General features: G+C 45.8%; 1 protein-coding gene across 4 annotated transcripts in view; it reads left to right on the forward strand.

The window, feature by feature from the left end:
- Enox1 (ecto-NOX disulfide-thiol exchanger 1) overlaps positions 1-24340 on the forward strand; it is a 554924-nt gene that overhangs the window by 489345 nt on the left and 41239 nt on the right. For all 4 annotated transcript variants that reach the window (XM_048422010.3, XM_087912247.1, XM_048422009.3 and 1 more), the window contains 2 exons: positions 11627-11734; positions 14911-14967. In XM_048422010.3, coding sequence (XP_048277967.1) covers positions 11627-11734; positions 14911-14967 — 165 coding nt within the window. The remainder of the gene's footprint in view (positions 1-11626; positions 11735-14910; positions 14968-24340) is intronic.

Consider the following 24340-nt stretch of genomic DNA (forward strand, 5'->3'; position numbering starts at 1 on the left):
TCTGCAGTTGTAAGCAGAGTGAATATGGAATGATCCAGACACTAAGCTAAAATAGTCCAGCTGCCACAGGACCGTATTCCCCTCAGAGAAATGGCTTTAACTGCTATTGCTCTCTCCTGACCTGGGGAGAAAAGTTGAAACCTGGAGACTGGGGTCTGTAGTTACTATGAGACTGCTGAAGGGGACAGTGTTGGACATTGGCCCAAGCGTGTTAAAAATAACTGGGGAGTGTCAGGGAAGTTAGCAGAGTCTCTCTGCTTCCCCCTCCTCTGTGAGAAGGGAGCATGCCTGTCCATTTATAAAGTTTGCTCTGGAGCCATCTACAGATTGAAAGTACCAGCTGCATGGGCTGTTCTTCTCTCCTGGCCTGGATTGGGTTACAGATCAAGTTCAAGGCCAGCTTGGACTTTTGCAAAATCTTGTCATAAAAGACAAAGTTAATAGAAGGCTAGAAATACAACTCGATGTTAGACAGTTGTATGGCAGGTACAAAGCTACACGTTTAATCCCCAGAAGTGGGGTGGGGGTGGGAAGCAAGTTAAAGGGAAAGTTCCTCTCCCACACATATGCCTACTCTGGTTAAAAACCCTAACTTTGCACCAAAGAGGCAAGTGGTGGTGGTAATAGCCATTGCCGATGATGCGGGAATGAGCTCAGGGCTGGCTCTCAAGTGCCCAAAGTAGGTAAGACCCAAGATCGCTTCCAAAGGAGGCCACAGGAGTCTGTCCTCAAGTCACCAAAGTGGGGTATTCTAGCTGGCCCCTCTCACCATGCCTGAGTTAGGAGTGCTACAAAGAAAGAAAGAACGCGTCTCCCTTGGCCTTTGCGGCCCATTGCAAGACCCATCTGTTCAATCATGTCCTCATTTGACTGAAGTAAATGGGCCAACCTGGCAGGAAGGCAGATTATTATCTTCAATCTCTGTACATGTGTCCAGAGGTTAGGGTGATAACCAACCCACAGGGCTGCAGGGGGAAAGTGGTAAGAATAAATACATGTCAGCAAATTGGATTAGCATTTGCAGAGGAATCACACCGGTGCAGACAAGGGAGAGAATTGCGCTCTCGTCCCTACTTCAACAGGGCATTTGACACCTCTCTTGTGAATTGCATGAATGGTACTAATTCATGCCAGGTTGGGTTGGCTGTGTTTTGAAATTCAGCGGAGAGGAGACTTCTAACACAGGACCAGGGTTAGTGGGGGATAGGGAGAAGACCACAGACCTTTCTCTTCTGTGCCAATCTGCGATCCCCAGTACCGCCCACTCATGTTTGTTAAAAGCCACTTGACCTGGCTGCCATTTTTGCCGAGGATAATGACAGTGCTTTATTTAACTCAGTCCCTTTGGCCGTTCAAGGAACCTCGCATTACTTAGTGGGTACGCCTTCATCTCTTAATGTTCCGCTGGTAAGTATTGTTTACTTAACTTCTGAAGAACATGGAAAACAGGAAACTGAGATGGCCCTGCAAATTACCCTACAAAGAAAACGCATCCAACAAAAAGAATATGGGTTTTACCCTGACTGTCCTGGGGGACGAAGAGGGAGGAGGAGGGGGAGTGGGGGGAGTGAGAGGGTGTTGGGAGGGGGGGCAGAAATGGAAACTTTTATAATTTAATAAAATTTACTTTAAAAAAAAAAGAATATGGGTTTTAAAGACTTCCCAATCACCTTCGTATCTCTTCACCCTTGCTCAGTGTTGAAGAAATTAATTGGTATGCTGTTTTGTAATTCTGCCTCGGTCCTCATGAAGGAGTTTTGACAGGAAAGGGGGAAGAACAGAGATACAACGTGACTTGCCCAAGGCTGCACAGCACATTCCTCTGAAATGATGGTGTGTGGCTTATTTGCCCTTTCGCCTACCCTGGGCTGTATTTCCTTTCAGAATAGAGTTGCCTTGTAGGAATGTAGGCTGTCATGACTAATAACCCCAGTAGGTTGCTAGAATGCCCCAAATTATCTGTCTGTCCCACAGTCTCCTCCCAGGGCATTTTCAAATAAAGGAAATTGTCTTGAAAACCACAACAGATAAAACATTTCCTACAAACTTCCAGCCAATAATCCAAGGTCACAGTTTACCTTTCTTAGGTGATGGATACCCCAAGTAGGTAATGACTGTGCATACTAGGAATAGACTCCTTGCAAGCCTCTGCCTCTTTAAATGGCGTTGTTTTCTGTGATAATCATTAATTGAAATCGGTAATAATAATGGCCAAGGAATAGATACAGACTTGAGATTGTCTTATGACGAAATTCAGCTGTATATATATGATACAGTGCAATGAACAGAAAAGCACAGCAACTCACTGTATGGTTTATGAACTTACCAGTTTAACTTAGACCTTCTTTGGTGGTAAATCAACGTTTGTAAATCATTATGCCCTAAATAAAAGCAGTAAAACCAAACATAGGCCAAAGCACAGTGTAGGCAACTACTAATTATGTCCCAGATGTAACACACTGACTTGTCTCCTAGTTTTAATTTTCAAAATAGTAATATTTGATACAAATGTTTCACACAGGAACTAAAATGTACACTTCCCATTTGGAAAAAAAAAAAACAGGCTATCATGGTTCTCTGCCTCACTTTTAAATTTCAAGCAAAAGCTCTTAAGGTTGTCCTGCTGGGTGGTGAGAGTGGCTCAGGCTTTGTCTGGATTGTCAATGTTTATTTTAAATCTGTTGTTGGTATGCAAAATGTATGCAGTGCCAAAGCAAGCACAAAGCATTCTGAGTCAAAACAAATGTATGTTAGGGCTCAACAGTTAAGAAGGCTTACTGATTTTGCAAAGGACCTGGATTCAGTTCCCAGCACCCCCCTCCCCCGTGGTGGCTCATAACTACCTGGAACTCCAGTTCCAAGGGATTTGACACTCTTTTCTAGCTTCTGCAGACTCCACCACACATATCAGACACATAAACTCAGCAGACTCTGAGCCTGTGTATGAAGGTAGACTGGGAGGGGCTGAAAGATGGGCACTTCGTACGATGTGAATATCTTGGTGAACAGTGTTATGTGCTCGTCTGAAGACAGAGCATGTCTCATTGAATTTCAGCAGAGCTGGAAGCAATCCTTTAGCATTTACATCAATAGATTTTGTGAAGGAGCAGTTTATCGCTGATTTTGCACAAATTGGCGTGTATACAATGATAAGGAATGGACTTTTGATCAGTTTAGTTATTGTGTTAAAATTCAATATCGCCGTACCTAACTCCTGTACCTCAGTCTAACAGCTTGGAGGTAGGGACCCTACCACTGCCTGCAAGCCTAAGTCTTAGGTCCTTGCATTTTAGTGGCTTCCTATGTGTTCCTATCCTGTCACTCTAGCGGTCCTATAAAAACTAAGCTACCCTTAGGAAATTTTGCTTTATTCAAAAAATTTTTGGATCCACCTTACACATAAACACACAGACACAACTCTCTGTAGCTGGGGAAATCTGACTTTATTAAAGGCCAACCCCAGAGAATCTGGATGGCTTCAGCTCTGAGATATCATATTATGGGGGTTCTTTTCTCTTCTTCTCTTGGCCCAAAATCTTAGAAAATCTCTCCCTCAGATGCTCACATCTTTTGGTTCATGCCCTTTCTCAGACTTGGGAAACAGAATCCCTGCTAGCACACTGTCTTTGGGGAGAACAAGTTGCTTTGTGTTTCAGAACCACCCCCCTAAGAATCCAAACCTGTTTCTGTATTCTCACATCTCCCTAGCTGTCTGAAGCAACCAGGGTACCAATAGATGTGCCCCTAGGCCCATGCTCTTGATTCCTTAGGGGCTGATCCCCAGCAGGGATGTACGTGGGACCATCCAGCTCTGGCACTAGGGTCTTAACAGGAGGGTCAGAGGTTAGGTCCTTGCTTCAGGCATCCCTGGGCTTTAAGGGCAGCCTGATCCCATCAACAAGAGATTGCCTTTCTGCCTAGCAATGAGAATGACATTTAAAATTCAATATCAGGAAAGATATTGACGAGATTAAGGGCCTGGAGGAATTGATTTATGAGGAAAGACCCAAGGAATTAAATATGTATAGCCTGGTGTAATAGGATATTAGCTCTGAACACAATTTCATTTCTAAGATCCAGCATTCGCGTTATCAGTCATCTGAATGAGGAGTTCTCTCTCCAGGAGATGTCCCTCCCCCAGGGGTCACCCTGAGGTGCCGGGATTGATACAAGGGCCACCAACTTGGTTCCCCTCAACCCGATGTAAATTGAAGTACATTTTCATCCCCAGGTGGGAGCGGATGACATTTCCAACTGAGTAGGTCTTCGGTAGACTCATCGGCTCTTAGGACGAGAAAATCCCAGCTGGTTCCCTTGCTCCCTGTTTTGCAGGTGCCGGGTAGTAAATGCTAATCTTTCCCTTCAGCAGCATTTCCCTCCCTTGTCAGGAACACCACTCCCATGCTCATGCTGAGGCTACAGCCTGGCTCTTGGGTTGTGAGCACTTGACTTCTCCATTTCATCCTTTCCTCCCGGTTGGAGACGGACTCAGGATTTGCAGGCATAGAGTACAAGAGACGCAGATGAACCATCTTCCTCAGCAGGGCCAGAAATTGACCTTCTTCCACAGACTCAGTGTCGGTGAGACCCAGAGCTGAATGAAGAGGTAGGGAGTGTCCGGAGGGCCCCAGAGGGTGTGTCTGAGTGAAATATCACACTAGAAGGATAGAGTTAAGGAGCGTGTGCTCACATCTCAGAGCCTACAGCAGTTCAACAAGCTGACCGGATGTATGGTTGTACGGCAGGCTGAAGTAATTGAGGAAATCGGGTGGAGACAGGCAGATAGACACAGCAAGGCTGGATACTCACAGCCTTTGCCATGGAGCCCAGCCTTTCCAGTGGCCCACCTAGTCACACCCACCGTGGCCTTGGGTAGAATATTCCTTCAGGAAACACCTGGCCTGGAGTCCTTAGCTGGTCTTCTCCTGGCCTTCAAGGCTGGTTCCACTGACTGAGCATCTAACTGATAGCAAATTTATGAAGGCCGAATAATTGTGTTAATGCAGAGTCAGAACTGAATCATGTTGAATTTCAATTCATGACATCCCATGGATTCAAAGATTGAATGGCTTGGTTCTAGGGAAGCAAGTGATTCAAAGGAAAGCCCCTGAGCCTGCTCTATTAACCTGGAATCTGATTGCCCAAAAGCTTCTGGATTCCTCTCTGTAAAGCACGCAGGTCATATTCATTATTAGAGTATATTGTGTTTGTTGTTCTGTGTTAGTTACTGTGTTTATAGTAACATCTTCGTGCGCTAGCATTTCGAAGGCAGGGTCCCTGAGGTTTGGTTGTTGTTTGCTGTAACCTCCATGTTATCTAGCCCGGTAGGAAGGCTGGGGTGGGTTGAAGGAATAGATATTAACTGAATGTAGAGCTAAGCCGTGAGCCTGAAGCAAAGACAAGAGGGAGGGAGAAGGCCACAGGGAGAGTGAGTCACTGGGTCAGTCACTATCACTGGAGCTCCAGCTGGTGTCAGGTTTTAATTTAAATAAACCTAAATTTAGAAAGGACATTTGCTCCTGTGTGGAGGGCACAAAATCAGCTTTGTATTTCAAGGTCTTCTCCATTTTGTGGCGTCCACCCTCTCTATCCACCCACCCCCAAGGCGCTCTGTTGGCTGCCAGAGAGTCCTGAGTTCCCAGCAGGTCACCATTTCCAGTGTGATGATGTTGGTCTACTTCTTACAAGCCCCAACTACCCTAGCATCTCTAACTTCATGGGATCTAGCCTTATATCGTCCGCTAATGTTATTTTGGTAGCAAATTTGCAAGATTTAGGAAACAAAAACACAAAGAAGACTTCGTCGTCTTTCAAGGAAAGCTCGGCCCATCGTATTGCCCATGGAAGTGTTCAGGGTAACATCTCTCTCAGGCTTGCTCCCGAGAGGCAATGATGAATGCCCAAGTTCACGTCGTCGCTAGGAGGATTGTAAGTTTGGCGTGTTCTGATTTCCATTTAAGACTGATGGTGCACCGTGGATGCCAAGGTAGAAATTGCAGTTTGAGGAAAGAAAATTGTGCAAATAGTGGGTCTCTCCCAGACAGTGAGACCTCAGGTACATGACATCCAGGTGCCTGTGAGTCTTCCCTCTGTTAAGAATAAAAAAGAAAAAAGAAAAGAAAAGATAAAAGGGAAAATGTGACCTCACTTATTCCAGGGCTCCACCTAACATTTGCAGTGCTTTTGAATTCGTTAGAAAGGAAGAGCCATTCCACCCCAAAGCCTCCATCCCCAAAGAGCATTACAAATGATCTCATTAAATCCGCGGCCCAGAAATATCGAGGCATGTCAGGTGCAGCGTTTATTTACCTGCTTGTTGTCCGCTCGAGTGTTTCCACTTGATTGGCATATGGATAATTGTCTAATTGGAACACACTCAGTTGTAACCACCCAAGAATGTAATAGTGCATCTGTTTAATGCCATAGTCTCAAATGTTAAATTAAAATTATGCTGCAGTCAGCCAATCCAACCGGGAGACACTTCTGATTAAGTTCTAGCTGCCTGTGAACGTCTGTAATTGAGGCACGTTGGTATTTAAAAATTCAAACTAGAAAGAATAGTATACAGTCTCATAAATTTCAATGGAAAGGACCAGAAAAGCTAGCTCTGTGTGTATAGTTGTGAACTATCTCACTTTTTATAGGGCGCCTAGTCAGATGAAGGATAGCAGTTTGAATCACCACTGTTTTGGAATACATAAATATTAGATTCTCGAGCTTATACTTTGTAGACCAAAGAAAACATTAATTTTATAGAATGCACAGAAGACTCTAAGGGTATTGGTTTTATTTTTCCCTCCAATGGAAGTTTCTTTGGGGGAGAGAGCGGGACATGGGGAATAAATAACATAATTATAAATCCATTGATTGGAATTATTTAACCTTTGAGGAAATATCCTTCAGATTAAGGATAGCTAGAACTGACAGAGTAATGAATCAAATATGTCAGATGGAGCCATAATTTTCCTCTGAGGGTTTTTTATGTCTGTTTGCCTAGAAGAATAAATTATCCTGTGTGAGAGAGAGCATCGGGTAGTTTTTGCTGCTTCTCTTTGTGGAGTTATAGTTTAATTGCATTGAAGTAGGAGAATGAGAGCAAGCATTCGTTCATCCTTCCCTCCATTTGCTCATTTACTAACGACTGTATACCGGCTGAGCTAAAGCATTGCCTTTAGCGTGGACTGAAGTTATCTGGTTGAGGACATGAATAGAAAGGCTGACACAGCGGCGAGTGCTTCGGAAACAGAAGGAAGATCAACTAATGCCATTTCAGAGTTTGAAAGATGTCTCCACGAAGAACCCAAGGTGTGCTGGAGTCTTATGTCAACCTGACACAAATGAGAGCTATCTGAAGGGGGAGACGGTGCCTCCAGCTGATAGGCATTTTCTCAATTAGTGATTGATGGGGATCACGTGGTTTATCCTCTCAGGTAGAGAAGCTGCAGCACTCCAGAAAGCTTGGTGTCTTTATTAAATAGGGGTGGGGGAACCACATAGAGCTGAGCAGGAGGCGGGGTTACCACATAGAGCTGGACAAGAGGCGGGGTTACCGCATCGAGCTGAGCAGGAGGCGGGGTTACTGCTTAGAGCTGAGCAGGAGGCGGGGTTGCCGCATAGAGCTGAGCAGGAGGCGGGGTTGCCGCATAGAGCTGAGCAGGAGGCGGGGTTACTGCATAGAGCTGAGCAGGAGGCGGGGTTACTGCTTAGAGCTGAGCAGGAGGCGGGGTTATCATATACAACAGAACGTGGAGGCAGGCTTATCTAATCTCCCAAGGAGAGACTTGTAGGGGGAGCAGGCTTCAGGCTGTAATCATCCAGGGAAGAAAGTTATAGTGGGCATCTGCATACACTATCAGCATCCACACAAGGAACCATGGAGGTTTTGCCATCCCTCTGAGCCTCAGCTGGGAAAGGCTTTATGGTTCCCATGGTTCTGAGGCAAGGGGGTCCTTGGCACAGCCATGCCCATGTCAAACCATACACAGCCACTCAGGATTTTACTCGCCCGCTACAACGAAGATTCTTTAGCTCCTCTTACTGGCAAAAATACGAAGCCTGACTAAGTTCTTCTTCTGTATGTGGGGAGGGTAGGTGTTTCCTCACCGTAATCCTATGGGTCAGCTTCCACAGACTACCTTGTAGGCATGCCCTCGATCTAGAGCTCGTGTGACCAGATGAGTATCCGAGCTGGCATGTTCCACTGTGATCTTGTGCAGACAGGGAGAACTTGAGGTGCTGACGCTTCATTAGTAGGACAGGTTGGATAAGTTGGGTCCATGTACCTCATAGATGCAGAACAAACTATTAACGTGGGGGATCCAAAAACTGTAAATCATATTGAAAATAGAGTAAACAATAAGAAATACAGCAGTATCCCAGAAAAATACATGCAAACAGCAACAATGTATATGTTATCAGAGAAAAATAAGTTCAAATAAAAGTCCAGACATTATAAGCATTAAAGTGATTATCTATACACGAGCATCAAAGGGAATGGGGCTGAAAGCAAGAATTTTGTTTAAAAGTACAATTTCATGGAAGAGTGAGGTCATATGGAAGCTTTAATGGGAAGTAAGGTCAGGAGAAAGGTTGTGTGTGTGTGTGTGTGTACAGATGAGATGGAAGGTTCTACTAGCTCTCTGTGTGTGTGTGTGTGTGTATGCAGATGAGATGGAAGGTTCTACTAGCTGTGTGTGTGTGTGTGTGTGTATGTGTGTGCAGATGAGATGGAAGGTTCTACTAACTGTTTGTGTGTGTGTGTATGTGTGTGCAGATGAGATGGAAGGTTCTACAGGCTGTGTGTGTATATATGTGCATGTGTGTGTGTGTGTGTGTGAACATGCAAATGGAATGGAAAGATCTACCATGCTTCTCATTTATTCAGTGTTGATAATAACAGCTCAGAGTCATATCCAAGTCTTTTCCCCAATCTTAAGTTCATTTGATTTTTTTCCCCCTAAATTACTAAAACAGTGTGTGGCCATTACAGATACAACAGAAAATTAACAAACAAGACTAACAGGTCACAGACTAGCTCCTGTGGAGACCACGTCCACATCCTCCTCTGGGAATGGGGCCAAATTAATGGCTATCCATCTAACCTGGCCTGTCTTTCTATGTGGTACGTTATTCTGTACTCTTCCACATCCAGGGTTTGTGCAGCTTCACAATTCAGGGCTGTGCACATGGATGGCCACTGTAAGCAGAGACTGTGCTTGTGTTTCCTGGCCACCCCACCTGAATAATTACGCAGAAACTACATTAATTACAATATTGTTTGGATGGTGGCTCAGGCATATTTCTAGTGAGCTCTTACATCTTAAATTAACCCATTTCTATTGATCTGTGTATGGCATGAGGTTGTGACTTACCAGTAAGGTTCTGGCGTCTTTCTCCTTTATCAGTTACATGGCATCTCCTTGTAAATGCCTGTTCTCTCTCTTTAGTTCTGTTCAGATTTCCCAACTAGCTTTACTCTGTTAAGCCATTGGCTAAAATAGCTTTATTCATCAGCCAATAAAAGCAACATATATACAGAAGGACCTCCCACATCAGACCACCATGGATAAAACAAGCCCTCTACTGCTGGCAATGAGCAGAAATATACTACTTTCCTTTTAAAGACAGTTTCTCATTCATTTTGCTCACATGAATTAAACATTGAAATATTTTTAAAATACATGTGTGTGTATGCATGTTCATTCATTTTTTAGGCATAAGTGTAGGTGTGTACATGGGCACAGCACACATGGAAATTGGAGGACAATCTTTGGTATCAGTCTTTGCCTTCCACCCTGAAATGGAAGACTCTTGTTTTGCCAGTGTGTGCACCAGGCTAGGTGACTCGGTTTTCTTAAGGTTTGTCCATCTCCACTTGCCATGTCACTGTAGGAAAGCTGGAATTCTAAACACCAACCTTTGGACACAGGTTTATATGGTCCCTGGAGTTATCCACTCGTGTGGGAAGTGTCCCTTGATTAGATTTCTAGGATTTTGGTAAGTAAAATCATCTTCAGCACCTGAGTCAGAACACCAGGCAACCTCGGGCTGTGCTCTGGACAGTGACGATTGACCAGGAGCAGAACCCACTGTTTCCGCTGTCTTTTGGATGCTTCTCTCTGTTACACAGAACCCCAGGGGCCCCCACATTTCTTTCCTCTAGGTTGCTGGTACACAGTTCAGGCTCATGAGTTGTCAAAGGGAGCCACAATAGCAAAATAGGGGGAACTGGGTTGTGAGAGGAAGTCATTGTTCGGAGAGAAACCAAGGGAGATTTTTAAAACTGTATGCAGCTCTAAAATAAAGAGCTGTGTTAACAAGACCAGAAGAAGGGATGGTGTGGGGGAGGGTGCGTGGGGGGGGGGCTCATTGTTTTTGTTTGGTTTGTTTTGGTTTAGTTTTTGTGAGCACTTCCCACACCCAGCTCTACTAAACCAGGTGGTATTAAAGACTCAGTGAAATCCTTCTTAGTGGTGGACTTAAACGTGAAAAATCCAGCGTGCAGGTTCCCCTGGACTCTGTGGCCTGATGCTGGAGTCAGCCCCATTGCGACAGGAACACACTACTTCACATTCCTCGAGAGGCATTAGCTATGGACCACAGCAGGAAAATATGCTCTTCTGTGTTTCCAAACTGGTCCTTTGTTGTCAAGAGGCTTTGAATAGACATCGCTGTTGCCAGGGCCAGATTTGCAGCTTTTAGAACGCATTCTCTAGCCGTCTGCGCATTAACCTCGAAGCGTTCGTGCAGGGCGGTTCTGGGCTTCGGGTCGATGAGGTAAGCCTCCAGATGAGTTACAATTGATAGGGCAAGGAAAGCTCAAGGCTTACAAAGTCCCCACAGTGGCCCTGCTGGAAAATAGCGGTGTAGGCCATAGCTTAGTGTTTTGACAGCTTATATCAGCAGTTTTCTCAGCTGATGAATGGATTGCAGTTGGGCTTCCATCCTGCTGATCCAATAAAACATCTCCGTCATAGCAGAGAAAACAGAAAGGGATTTTGTGGTCCCTGCCACTTGGGGGAAATAGCTGTATGGTATTGCCATGAAGCTGGCTTTACTTCAATATGGAAGTCAAGAGAGGGTAGGCTGTGTTTTAATTTTTAGCTTCTTTTAAAAAAAAGATTTAGTATTTAGTGTGTGTGTGTGTGTGTGTGTGTGTGTGTGTGTGTGTGTGTGTGTGTTCAGACATTCACGGAAGCCAGAAAAGAACACTGGATTCCCCGGAACTGTAATGACTGTTATCTACTGCCCTGTGGGTTCTAGAAACCAAACCTAGATCTTAATTTCTGAGCCATTTCCCCAGCCCCCATTCACTATATGTCAGTTTGCTTTATGGACATGATTCTATGATTTTTACAAATACTCACTGGTCAGAGGAATATAATGTTGTCTTTACAGATATTAAATATCAGTATCATAGATAGCCTACATGTATGTCCAAAACTGCAGGGCTTTTTTCATATGTGGAGAAACCTAAAGTTACCTGGTGCCTGGATGAAGCTTTTGTGCTTATAAAGCAAACAAACCCAGCTCATGCTGTTTGGAGGACGTTACCCACTCCCTTACCTTTACCTGGCCTTTGCCCACTCCCACCTCCCCTTACCCCAGCTCTCTGTTGACTCCACAGCAATTGCTGGCCATCCAGGAGGAGTTGAATAACAAGAAGTCGGAGCTGGAGCAGGCGAAGGAGGAGCAGTCTCACACACAAGCGCTGCTGAAAGTGCTCCAGGAACAAGTGAGTGAGCCAACTCCTCCCCTGCTCTCCCAATCAGTCCAGACACTGCAAACCCAGGCTGTCACCCATGCAGACAGGGCTCAAGGGAACCTGCAGGGGACCAATCCAGTTCTGCCTCCTGGGATTCATAATGCCATTCCCAACCACTCTGTCCTCACCCCCCCCCCCGCCCCGCCATCTCCTCTGATGATCCAGGCCCACCCAAGTTATGTTATTGTTTCCTCCAGAAGACAGATGGGTTTTGATACCATGTTAAACTACTGGCAGTGAAGCCATGTTTCAAGAGAGGCTGCTTGTTTCTCTCCAGTCTAAGAGCGAGGAAAATGAGTTGAGCATAATCCATGATGCTCCTACAGACGTGTGAATAAAAAGGGGCTGATGCAGAGAGACATTAAAAATGTATCTTTCCTGTGTTGGGCCCCTTATCTGATCCTGGTGAGCCGCAGAATTTTCATTTTCTGTCTGGGAAGCTGATGGCTTCCTTCTGACTCCGATATGGAAGTGGAACCTGACTTTGATCAGTGCATGGGGAAGCATAGTCTTACAGTAGCATAAGAGGGGTCCGCAGAGTGAAAACCAAGCCCCATTGTCCCTGCTGGAAAAGCCTGCATGCCCTGAAAGTTCTTTCCAATTTCTGGACTTGGTTTTCAGGCAACAAGTAATGAATGTTAATAAGACATGTCAAGAAACACAAATAGCAAGCCCAGCCCTCTTTAACCAAAGTATAGATTGTTTTAAAATTGCTCCTCGAGTAGACTTACAAGAACTTTATTTATACCATTTAAATACCTTCAAAGGAGAGACTTTGGGCTGGCAGTGGTGGCACACGCCTTTAATCCCAGCACAAGGAAGCAGGTGGATCTCTGAATTTAAGGCCAGTTTGGTCTACAGAGTGAGTTCTAGGACAGAGAAACCCTATCTTGAAAAACAAAACAAAACGAAAAAAAAAAAAAGAAGAAGAAAGAGAGATTTTAGTCAACTGTCACTCAGTGACTTCACAGTGGACTGGGAATTTAAAAACTATATTTCATTTTCACTGAAAGTGGAAGCATTTTGTGAGGGAAGGTGATTTTAGATAGTTCATAAACATTCATAGGTCTGGAGGAAAAGCCTTTCTAAATACAGCTGTTATCAATGCAGGTTCAATAACATGCGCAGGCTGCATCTGCAAGGGTCAGGGTCTGTTACTTGGAGCTGAAAACTCTGGCTAATGAAGTCCACAGTGGCCTCCTTCCTAGGATGTGTGCTGTCACCCTCCCCATGACATTAAAGCAAAGTTCATATTTAATCTGGACCTCACAGACAGAGCTCCGGGATTGTGCTGGTCTCTGTAGGGGTTTTCTGGTTTGTTTGTTTGTTTGTTTTGTTTTGTTTTGTTATTCTGGGGTGGGGGCTTGTTTTGTGTTTTAGATAGCGTTTGCTGGAATGCTTGTTGTGTATTTCTTATTTTTCTAGATGACTCAAATCCTACCCTCTGATTTAAGGGCTAAACCCACTCATCAAAAGAGATGAGTTGTGTGGAATGTATTAAGGAAGGCTCGCTGGGGTATGCAGGGTATGTCCCAGCCATTGGTGGAGCATCACACTCCACTCTCCAGAGAGAGAAAGAGAGAGAGAGAGAGAGAGAGAGAGAGAGAGACAGACAGAGAGAGAGAGAGAGGCTGTGAAAAGAACTCAGAACAACCAGAACTGCTAAAGACCTATAAAGTATGACTGAGAAAAAAGGAACGTTTCCCATCTGCAGTGGAAACGTGAAATGAATGTTGCGAAGAGTACCTGAGCCCAGGGAGGCTACACACACACACACACACACACACACACACACACACACACTTAGAGTTACCTGACAGAGGAAGATGAGCAGACGGGGGACTGAAAAGAAAGAAGGGGAATCCCATAAAAAGGAATTTTAAGACAATAGAGGATAGTATTTACAGACTCTCCTCGTACGCTCTGATAGAACGTTCCTGTCACTGTGGCCTGTGCCTTTTCATATTCCTGTATGTCCTACATTACACCATGCCCTTGTATTGTCAAGCATACAACCGTTGGTGATGTAGCCCTAAGAAAGAGGGAACACGGTTTTGTCGTGGCTAATTGGGCTAACATTAATGTGCCAGTGAGCCAAACAGCCTTAGATCCATAATCAGCTGCTTCACCCTCAAACCCTCGTGGTACCGAGCCTTTAACAAGACCTCTCTCTGGACATGGCCTTCTCACAAAAGTGGAAAACACCTGAAAGCCCAGTGATTCTTTCTCTTTAATACGAACAAATAGCCATTCAGAAAACAAGGTTCAGAATCAAACATGGAGGTATAATATAAATGATTTTATTCTCCTCCAAATTTTAATAAACTCTTTCCCACAAATATTTTCTATTGGACAGAAAGAAAGGCGCTGGTATTGCTGCCTGAACATCACAAGCTGGGAAGAAAGGTGACCCAGGGACCAGGCCAGCTCTCCCCTGTCCTTTGCCCTCAGTCACCAGAGGTCCACTCCGAGTCAGGATAGCATGAATTCTAGAGGTTTCCTGAAATCTCCAATAACCGGTTACTCTTGAGCAGGGGGGGGAGGGTGCTGCAAAAAAATCTCATTTGCAAACGAATTTTAATTCTAAAGCTTCCCTGACCAGAGATGTCTTTCTAGTCCTTCTCTTGAAAGACTCAAACTGTTAGGCCACATCAGTCATCCCAGCCCTGCCCTCCAGACGTGTAGAGCAGACTGCAGCCAGACTGCAGCGTGTACTGTGGCTGGAAGCCCATCATTCCCCAGCGAGCGTTAGCAGAACATCCATTAGCTGATGGCAACTTGCAAATACTGCAGGGTTTAAATTAATGGCAATCCCACCAGGAAATGAAACCACTTAGTATTCTGAAGAACCAATTTTCTATATCTTATGTCTATAGAACTGCTTTCTAATCTTGCTTAAGAAATAATGACCAAGATCCCTTTTTCTTTTTCTTTTTTCTTTTTTTTTTTTTGTCAGCCCTCAAGCTTTATAAAATATTGGTCACAAACTGGCTTCAGTAAGACTCACTGTAATTATCTGATCCATCTGTTTGTCCTCGGAAGTTTTATAAAATGCAACCTCAGATGTATCCGCGTTAACAGGATGATATATGCTTAGTGGCTGTGCTTGCTGATGCTCTTCTCTTGTTTTTCCTTAACCGTTGCAGCTAAAAGGTACCAAGGACTTGGTGGAGACGAATGGCCACAGCCACGAGGATGCAAATGTAGGTACTGCAACCTGGTGTTTGCACTTCTTACTGATGTTGGTTGAATCCCTGGGGCATGGCACTCTATTTATAATGTGCATGAAATCAGGAGCCCTGCCTCTCAGGAGCTCAAGATTGCTCAACAGATTTCTAATATACACTTTGATAATAAGATGTGATAGACACTCGCCGTTATTATTACCTTTGGTTACTCAAAAGTTCAGCTTAAACCTCCATCAGAAATTCTAATCGCAGTGAGTTTTCTCAAGGCCTTTGTTTTGCCAAAGCAACTTGTGTCAGGAGAGCAATCAGGACAAGACTCAGCATGCTGAGCTGTATATTGCTTTTGTAACTATGACGTTTGCTTGTCAGTGAAGATGGCAAGTGGTTGACATGTCAAAGAGGTCTCCGCACACCTCTTTATGCCCAGCATACCCATGGAAAGTGCACCCATCTGTGATTTCTGCTCCACCCTGTAGCACAGTGCATCTGGAATGATGCTGCCAGATCCTGGTTGACCCCCTACCTTCTCTTACTGTTCTTACGTCTTCTCCAGACTCCAGAAAGTTGTACCTCAGGTGGAGTAATGCACCTTGCTGAGGACTGCCCCTCTGCGTGCTTGGTGGCTTTATTCTCGTCACCCTTTCGGATCTCTGTTTTGTATTTGATTAGCTTCCTCGCAGAAAATGCCTACTAAGCAGTCCTTTTCACAGAACACCAAATCAGACATGGTAATGAATGCCTGATTAAGCCAGAGTAGAAGAAATTATATATTTCATGTTCACTCTTGTTTTAATTATATGCAGAACAAAGCCTAATAATCATAGTGCCCAACTCTCCCTCACTGTAATTACTTACCATTCCTACTGGGCAGCTTTTAAATGTAGGGTGCTTGATGGAGCGCTCCCCTTGTTGACGGTAGCCTAATGAATTCTAGGAGGAATGGGCAGGGACTCCAGGGGACCCTCAGGCATGCTGTCTGCCCTCAGGGAACTTACACTCAGGGCCAAGAAACAGAGGAGCACAGGCTGTAATCTGTTCAAAAGAATGAGGCAGCCCGGGTGAGATACAGTTCAAAACCCAGGCTCCTGCTGCTTACTCCTGCTCATCTTGACGAGTTATGTGGCCTTCGTAAGCTCCTTGCCTTCACTGGGGAAAAGGATGGCTAGACTTTGGTTAACACCCCATCATGGGCCAGGAGAGATGGCCCGGTAGGTAAGAGTGCTCCCAAGCAAATCATTCAAATCGCCACCAGCCAAATAAATGAAAACAAAAACTAGGCATGGCCACGTGTGCCTACGATACCAGCACTGGAGAAGAAAGAGGAATCCCCTCGAAGACTCAAGTCTTGTCTCTGAGTTGGGCTTTCGTGTCACCACCCAGTGTTTGATGAGCTCGTCTCTTAGCCACTGCTTTTGCCTTGTATTGAATGTCAACAGACTGGCCAGTATGTGGTCTGGCGTGTTAAAATGGATATGCTCTTAAAAGAGACACACCTGTGCCCATATCAGCCGCTGTATTAGTACGTGCCCAGGGTAATTTAAAATCACTTCAACCCCAAACAGGTCAGTTTCAAAGCCTTTCTGTCTGGGAGACCTTACACAGTTTAGCCCACACTGGCCAATTTTCCATAATATCAATGTATTTGGATCTGGGTATGCTGGTGGCAGACGGGCAAGGCCAGTCTTTCATATGTACCCCACTTTAACGCTGGCCTTAATTCCAGCGTCTTTAGATACCTCATTTCTTCCAGACCCCACTTTCTCTCCTGCCAATCAAAGCTACAGATTTCCCCCTTGATTTCTACCCTCAAGCTCTCTCGGATTCCCAGGCCTGCCATGTTCCTCGCCTGGTCCCCGGCAATTATGTGTAAGAGATACCAAAATCTTAAAGAAAGGGATCTGTTCTCATCTTGTATCTTCGCAACAACCCCTTCACATCAGTATGCCCGTTATCCTAACATGCATGTCTGTGTCTGAACCATGAGAGGGAGAAGCGCAGGAGCCGTGAGGAGGTGTGACACACAGTGGCGCCCCAAACGACTTGGTCTGAGTGGTTCCCGTGCACACTCTCCCTCTGATCCCCATCTCTGATCCAGAGGAGCTGCCACCCACATGCCTCTATTTACACAGTGCAGCTCCCTCCCGTGTGGAGGTGAAAGAAATCATTGGCCATCTGTAGAGAGGTTTAATGGGCGATGCTGAAGGTTACTGCTGTCAAGCACAACACCGTTCCCACCCGACAATAAAGCAAAACACAAAAGAAAAAGGACTGCTCGGTTTTTCACGCTGTCTCCTTAAGAAAGTAAATCCTCGGCGCTGTCTTTAAACCTGTCAGAGCCAAGATGTTAGGAGAGGGTGGAAGAGATACAGCACAAGGAGCCGTCTTCAGGGTTAGCACAGCGGCAGAGAGCTGTTGTTATTCATGAGTTTTAATTGTGTGTATGAGGAAGGTGCTATGAGTGTGTGTCCAGCCCAGTGCCTAGTTTCCGAGTGTCTTGATTTGGGTAAAAACCCAATAAGCACGCATATACTGTATCTCCAAGCAATTAAGAATAAACAACTCCCTTGGGAAAGTGGGGTCATAGTCTCAAGGGAAAGAACGGCTCGGGTTGGATCCCATCCTTTTCATAGTGGCCTGGCCTCTGGGGACCTGGGTCTTAATCTGGGGAAAGAATAGAGATAGAGAAGGACTTTTCACCTACCCTGTCCTCCCATGCTGTGAGCTCTGTCACTCTGTTATGAAGTTGCAGGGTGATTGGTAAAGAAAAGTCCCCAGACTATCTTGATACAAAATATATAGCTTTAATAAACAGAAGTAAGACTTACAACAGCTTACACCAGAATCCAACCGATCCGTCTGGACACAGGAGCCAGGCGAAAAGAGGGCTAGCGGAGCGCGTTTGCAAGGTTTATAGGCAGGCTTTTGCCTGAGGGCGCACGCCCCGAAAACAGAATATGATTGGCTAAACTCCCCTATCACTGTTAGAGTGAGGTCTGACCCTAGCAGGACACTGTGATTCTTCTCTAGTTTCCCGGCAGCTGCTTTCTGGCCATCCTTTGCTGCCCTCAGCCCGTCGAGTCCTCAAGTTTGTGTTCCCATACACCCTGCCATCCTACTGCTATCAGTAAACCACAGATGTTCTTAAGAGGAGGAAGCAGAGTGTAGGGCAAGCAGCAGATCTGGGTGCTAAGCTGTTTCAACCCTGGCTGGCTCTGCCACTGATTGCCCTAGTGCCTCCAAGTGGTACCCTGAGCCTGTTTTCTTGCCTCTGAAATGAAATTAATATCTTGCCTACCTCTTAGGACTATTGTGGTTTCCTGGCCAATACTGACGTGGTCATTATATGTTAGGTATCAGTAGAGCTCAAGCTTCATATGGCATTTGTGCTGTGTTAGACTGTGGAGTATGTAAAATGAAAATACACGCACTCATGTGCATGTGTGTGTACATGTGTGCGTGCGCGCGCGTGTCACGCACACACACACACACACACACACACACACACACAGAGCATTGACTCCCCGTTCATGTGCCTGTGCCTGGCCCTTCAAAACTTGCTTGTATCATTGTACTCTCTTGGGCCTGTGTCTTCAGGCCAATACCCCTGTGGCAATGGTGGGACTCAGGTCACTCTGGAGGACCTTTATTGGAAGGAGGGAGGACACAGCAGTATCTGATAAATGCTACGCGACTTTAAAACCCTGGAGAAGCGCAACTGGCAGGAATAAGAACTGTGACTCCCCTTCAGGGTGAGGTGGATCGGGATTCGTCAGTGCCTAGGCCACCCTTGCTCTGTAGATGCTGAAATGGAGATAGTAGATGGATTTGTCACAGGCCGCCATTACCTGTGCTGGTATCTGACCCTGTTCACAGGCCAGACACTCGCTCGCTGTTAGACCTGGCTTCATCTGCCACCATCCCTCTGATGATCTTACTTTGTTCCCTGTCTGTCCGTTCACCAGAAACCCTCTTCCAGCTGCCCCACATTTTCTGTGGGCAGGTGACTGTGGGGCTTGCTGTTTGCTAGGAAACCCACAATCCTCCTCATACACACACGTCTCATCCCAATGTCCTTGAGATTGGTGATAGAAGGAACTCTGTTGGCACACCATCTCTGCCAGCCAGTACAGTGCAGACCTCCTAGAGAGGACTAGACAGGGTGCTGATGTTGAGGGTGGGAAGCGCCAACTCTCAGCAGCTGTTCTAGTCTATGAAGAACAGTTTTCTACCCAGGCACATCACTGCCCATTAACAGTGGCTTTCCACAGCTGGATCCCGGTAGCCGATGCTCCACCAGGAAAGACCGCTTCTTTTTGGTTCTGTATGTTACTTGAGAGACATGGTTCTCTATAGAGGTTTACTTTTACTACTTAGAATCTTAGGTGTCAATAGTGATTTCTATAACCCTTCGTTTCTGCCAGCCTTGAGACCAGTGAGGGAGAGATGTGGACTCTCATCTTGCCCTTCTGAGCTGCACACTGGATCTGGAATACACAGCCAGATTTGGACATGGTTAGTGACGTCAGCAGGCTGAGTAAGGAGAGCTGGAAGTCCCTCTTCCCTCTAGCCAGGGAAGAGAAGTCAGGGAAGGGAACAAATTTCACACTGTGAGAAGTGGTCAGTCGTGCCTGTAGATACTTGCCCGCGTATGGAAAGCCACGAGGAGAGCCCCGGTCTCTCTGAAGACAGAGTGTGCTGGTCATCCTACCTGTTGTAAAAGCAAATGTGACAAGTGTTTGAAGAGTGAGAACCTTTAGAGGAAGGTTGATAACTTTTAATGTCTGTACACAAATATCAATTAAACATGGAGACTGCTACCTTAAAGGGTTGTTTACTTCTTGGGGAACCCATGGAAATGCCCAAAACCGTAAGGGAAAAGACAATTCCCTGCAATACTAATGGTCACAGTGTGCTTCCGCTGTGTGTGTTTTCTCCGTTGGCACTGCATCCAGGTACATCCATTTTAACAGGATCTGAAGCACACTGTGTTGTCAATTTTTTATAGCCTGGGTTGTTTTTTTTTTTTTCACGAATCACAGGCATTTCCCCTATATTATTAAATATGTTTTCTTGGCGTGATTTTTAGTGATGATCTAATATTCCATCCTCCTGATGTCCTCTATTTTATCGTCTCTGCTGTGGGACTTGGTTTTTGCTGTCTTAGTGTGCGGTACATGACCTACAACAATGTATTTGTTAATTCAGCCATCATCTAAGCACTTTATAAATGGAAGCTTTGGTGCTGGGTTGGTATTTGGGGCTAAGAGGAGAAGCACTCATTCTCTAGAAAAGATTAAAGATCACCCCTTTTCTTGGCAAGTGATCAAATAGATAGCTCCAAGTACTATCTGGGTATTACCGCATAGAGGCCGTGCTGCGCTCCTCAACAGGAGAGGAAAAGAGTTCTGAAGGGAGAATATTTGCACTTTGAAGAGAAAGGCAATCACATATACTTCATAAATAATTCAGAAGAGCAATACTTAGATATGCTATTTGGAGTTGTGTGCTGCAGGCTGGCCGCCTTCGTGGCCTGAAAGTGCAGATCCCATGCTCTGTGTGGACTGCAGACCAAGGCTAATGGAATTGGGCCACCGCCCCAGCAGACCTGTCCACTCTGTCCATAGAGTGAGTGAGGCAGAGCAGAACAACTCATGCAAAGAATGGCACATGCTAACATCAAATAGAAAGTCAAGCCGTCGCTCATGATGATGGTCAAGGCATCCCCTGTAGGGTCTAAAGCATCAACAGGAGGTGCATATGCATCCTGTATAGCCACGACTCGAATGCGGGTGCTATGTTTCACAGCCGCACAAACCGAGGAGACTCAGTCTCAGCATTCTTCCCTCCCATGCATTCTTGCTGCCGCCTGACTTCCTAAGAAAAACCGAATGGAGCATTGGTAGCGTTTGTAAGCAGGTCCAGGAGCCAAAAGGTGGGCCGAAGCAGAAGATGGCTCTGGGGTCTCACGGAGACGATAGGGAACTGCTGGAATCAGTGTCTGAAACCAGTGAGGAGCAAGGTATGGCAGAAGGCTAGACCACTTTCTTTAGCTCTGGATGTTACTCAGGAGTCGTGGCGCTTTCTGGCTGTCTGCATTTATTACTTAGAATAGTACATGCTCTTTAGTGTGCTCCATCACTCAGTTTCTGCTAACCCCTTGAGATCAGGAAATGGAAGGTACAGAACGTGGCCACCATGATGGATTGTTCAACAAACTCCCATCCTTGACATTCGTCTTCATGTGGACTTCCTGCAGAGCGCAGCCTGATTTTCCTCAGACGCCGATTATCGGCTATTTCTCTCTGTTCAGCTCTGACCTCATCCATTACGTTTCGAAATGACTCACAGGATTAGGACGTTCCATTCAGGAAATATGTAGGCAGGTAATAAAGAAAGCCAGGAGGTACCGTGGTGGGAAGAATGAAAAGGGAAAAGTGGCAAAGACCACAAAGACCTGGCAGAAATTGCTTCCTGCTCACCGCCTTCTGCCATCCAGCAGCCCTTCTGAATCTACCCTGGCAGGCAGCAGAGCAACCGCAGCTGCCATCTTATGGCACCCAGCCAACTCCAGCTGGTAGATCTGTCTTCACCACAAAGGTGCGATTGTGGCTACATCACCATCCAGACTTCATGGGACATTAGACCAAAGAAAAAGCTGTTAAATGCAAGGCAAGAGGTTCAGTCCCCCAGACAGAATCACCGCCGGGCTTCACAGAAGACACAGGAGAACTACAGCTTGGAAGGAAACATTTCTAAATTGCCCACCACGGAAAGAAGCATGTCCCAAGCCTCCTTCCAGCCTTCTCTGCTCAGCTGGGGACTCCCCTCCCTAGACCCTCCCCAAGGCCTGTCTGGGATGTGAGTTTGCAGCCACTACTTCATCCACCCTCTGTCCCGAACATCCTGGGAGACAGAAGAGCTTAGAGCCAGATGGAGTGTGCTCATCAAATCTTCAAGAAGGTTGTAAACCTCAGCTGATGGTTCTTAAGTTTCAGAACCTTAACAAAGCATATCTTGTGAATCCCCTGCAGGCCCCGAGTGGGGCCAGCCGAAACTAGCCTCAGAGGGAAGGTTGTCCAAAGAAAGAGACAGCAATATGCTTTCTTACATTTTAAAGTGATGTCCATGGTGTGTCCAGAGAGGTCTTGGCCTGTCACCCTCTCTGGACAACCTCCTCCTGTGAACATGGGAGCAGTCTCCTGACCAGCCACTTTGCCCAGGCACATGGTGGACCATCTCTTAAACCCCACAGTAATCTCTTAAAGCATTTCACCAACCACGGAATGCTTCATTGATTTTTTTTCATATTTCTATTCTGTCTTATATTGTCCCCCACCCCATCTTCCAAATCCTCCAGGCCTTGGCCCTCCCCATCCCTGAAATTGCCCTTGCAGTGAGGGCCATGGCCTGATAGCTCAGCATCACGTCATTTCTGTTATGTCAGCATCTCTGGAGGATTACAGAGTGGCTCTTTCTGTCTGGACCATTTCCAGACTGTTCCATGTATGCTGATGAGCTACTTACTTTTATGAGGCTCACAGAATCTAATCTGCACAGGCAATGCCTCGCCACGCCAGCTTTCGGAATGGAGATTTGAAACTATGAAGACGGCCTGTGAGTGCAACCTTTAAAACCCGATGTCCACGCAGGTCTAATCCCCTACCTCCCACACCCAGCGCCCACCACATACATGCCAGCTCTGAACCTTTTTATATGACAATGTTCAAATTGGTCCCTTGCTCAGAACAGAATTACCATTGGCCTGCTATCCTGAATGAATGGCTTTAATCAACAGGTCAGATTCGGCTAAGTGAACCATTCATTAAAAATTCTAAATAATTAGATTTTTTTTATTGATAATTCCGCTTGCTCCATCTATCATGTCACCCGTTTTGCTTGCATTGCAAATCCCACCTGTGTTTAAGCCTGGTTCAATACCCGTAGCTTGGGGCCTTCCCATACACAGTCATCCCACGTCAGTGACAGATTCCCAGAGTGTCCCCATAGTATTCCATCGCCATTCCAGCCATTTTGAATAAGCCAGATTTGATAGGCTTATCCCCATCCCAAGTGTCCATCCCTCTAATACCTGACTATGCCCTCTTCAGAGACAACCTCAGCTGTGAGCCCATGGAGGTGGTATGTGTGTGATACCTACTGACTGATGGCGGAACTGACGTGATCTTTCCACAGCCTCCTCTCTCTGCACTGGATGTCTGTTTGGCCTAGCTAGATGAGGGAGGCAAACCCTTCTTTCTGGGGATTTTCTGCTGGTGATTATAAAGATATCATTGCAGTTAACTGAAAGGGTCCTGTGGAGTATGGAAGTAAGAACTGAGGTGGGTAAGGATCACCCCATCCAAGCATCTTGTTTTCTGGATTGTGAACCTGGTCTCTTTTCTTCTTTAATTGCTGCACTCATGTGGATATTGCTGAGGCTGCTGTTGTTTGGTTTCTCTTGGTTTTGGTGTTAGTGATAGACATGCAAGTTGTGTGGCCAAGCTCTTCCCTCATTGGCTGCCCCCAAACCCTGCAGGTGAACCTTATTTTCCAGGGTAGTAGTTCTCAACCATTAGGAAGCAACACAGCCAGAGAGCTATTTAAAACAGAGGGTGTTGGACCCCGGTGTATCTGATTAGGTAGATTCAGGCCAGGGCCTGAGACACTGCGTTATGTTTTGGCTTTCTTTTCTGCCATCCCCACTCTCCCTTAAAGAGCTAAGAATCGAACATAGGACCCCACAGATGTTCAGCAAGTGCTTCCTGTCTACAGGCCCCACTTGGTATAACAGTGCCACCTAGTATTCAGTCAAGGCCAGGCTAGACAGATGCCACTCTGGGCCCCTATTTATCACACTGTCTTGACTTATTGTACAGGCTTGACCCTCTTCCCGACTCTTACACACCGAGAGAGCAGGGACCACTATTATTCATCTTTACACCTCATTGTCTAACTCAAACCTGCCATTATAATAGATTCCCAATAAATAGCTGGTAAACAAAGAGTCAGGGAAGCTCAATAAATTCAGTCATATAAAACGGAGGGCTCCAACTTTCTCAGTAATGCATACGTATAGCCAAAGTTTCAGCTTTGCTGCCACATAACTCCATGAAGGAAACATACAGTTTGGAATTGCCAGACTCTGGTATGGAAGAAGTGATAGCCATGGAGATAATACAGATTGTTGGCGTCCCCACAACTGGCCCCTCCTGAGGAGGTCCATCTAAGTCCACAGGCCAAGCATTAGAGTGTAGCAGACGCTGCCCTCAGGTAGAGCACAGTCCAGTAACTAAAACAGCAAGCCATGGAAGAGAGAATGCCCCCCCCGAACACACACACACACACACACACACACACACACACACACACACAGGACAGAGCACTTAGC

The sequence above is a fragment of the Myodes glareolus genome, chromosome 12, assembly GCF_982192425.1.
Source record: "Myodes glareolus chromosome 12, mMyoGla1.1, whole genome shotgun sequence".
NCBI classification, from domain to species: Eukaryota; Metazoa; Chordata; class Mammalia; order Rodentia; family Cricetidae; genus Myodes; species Myodes glareolus.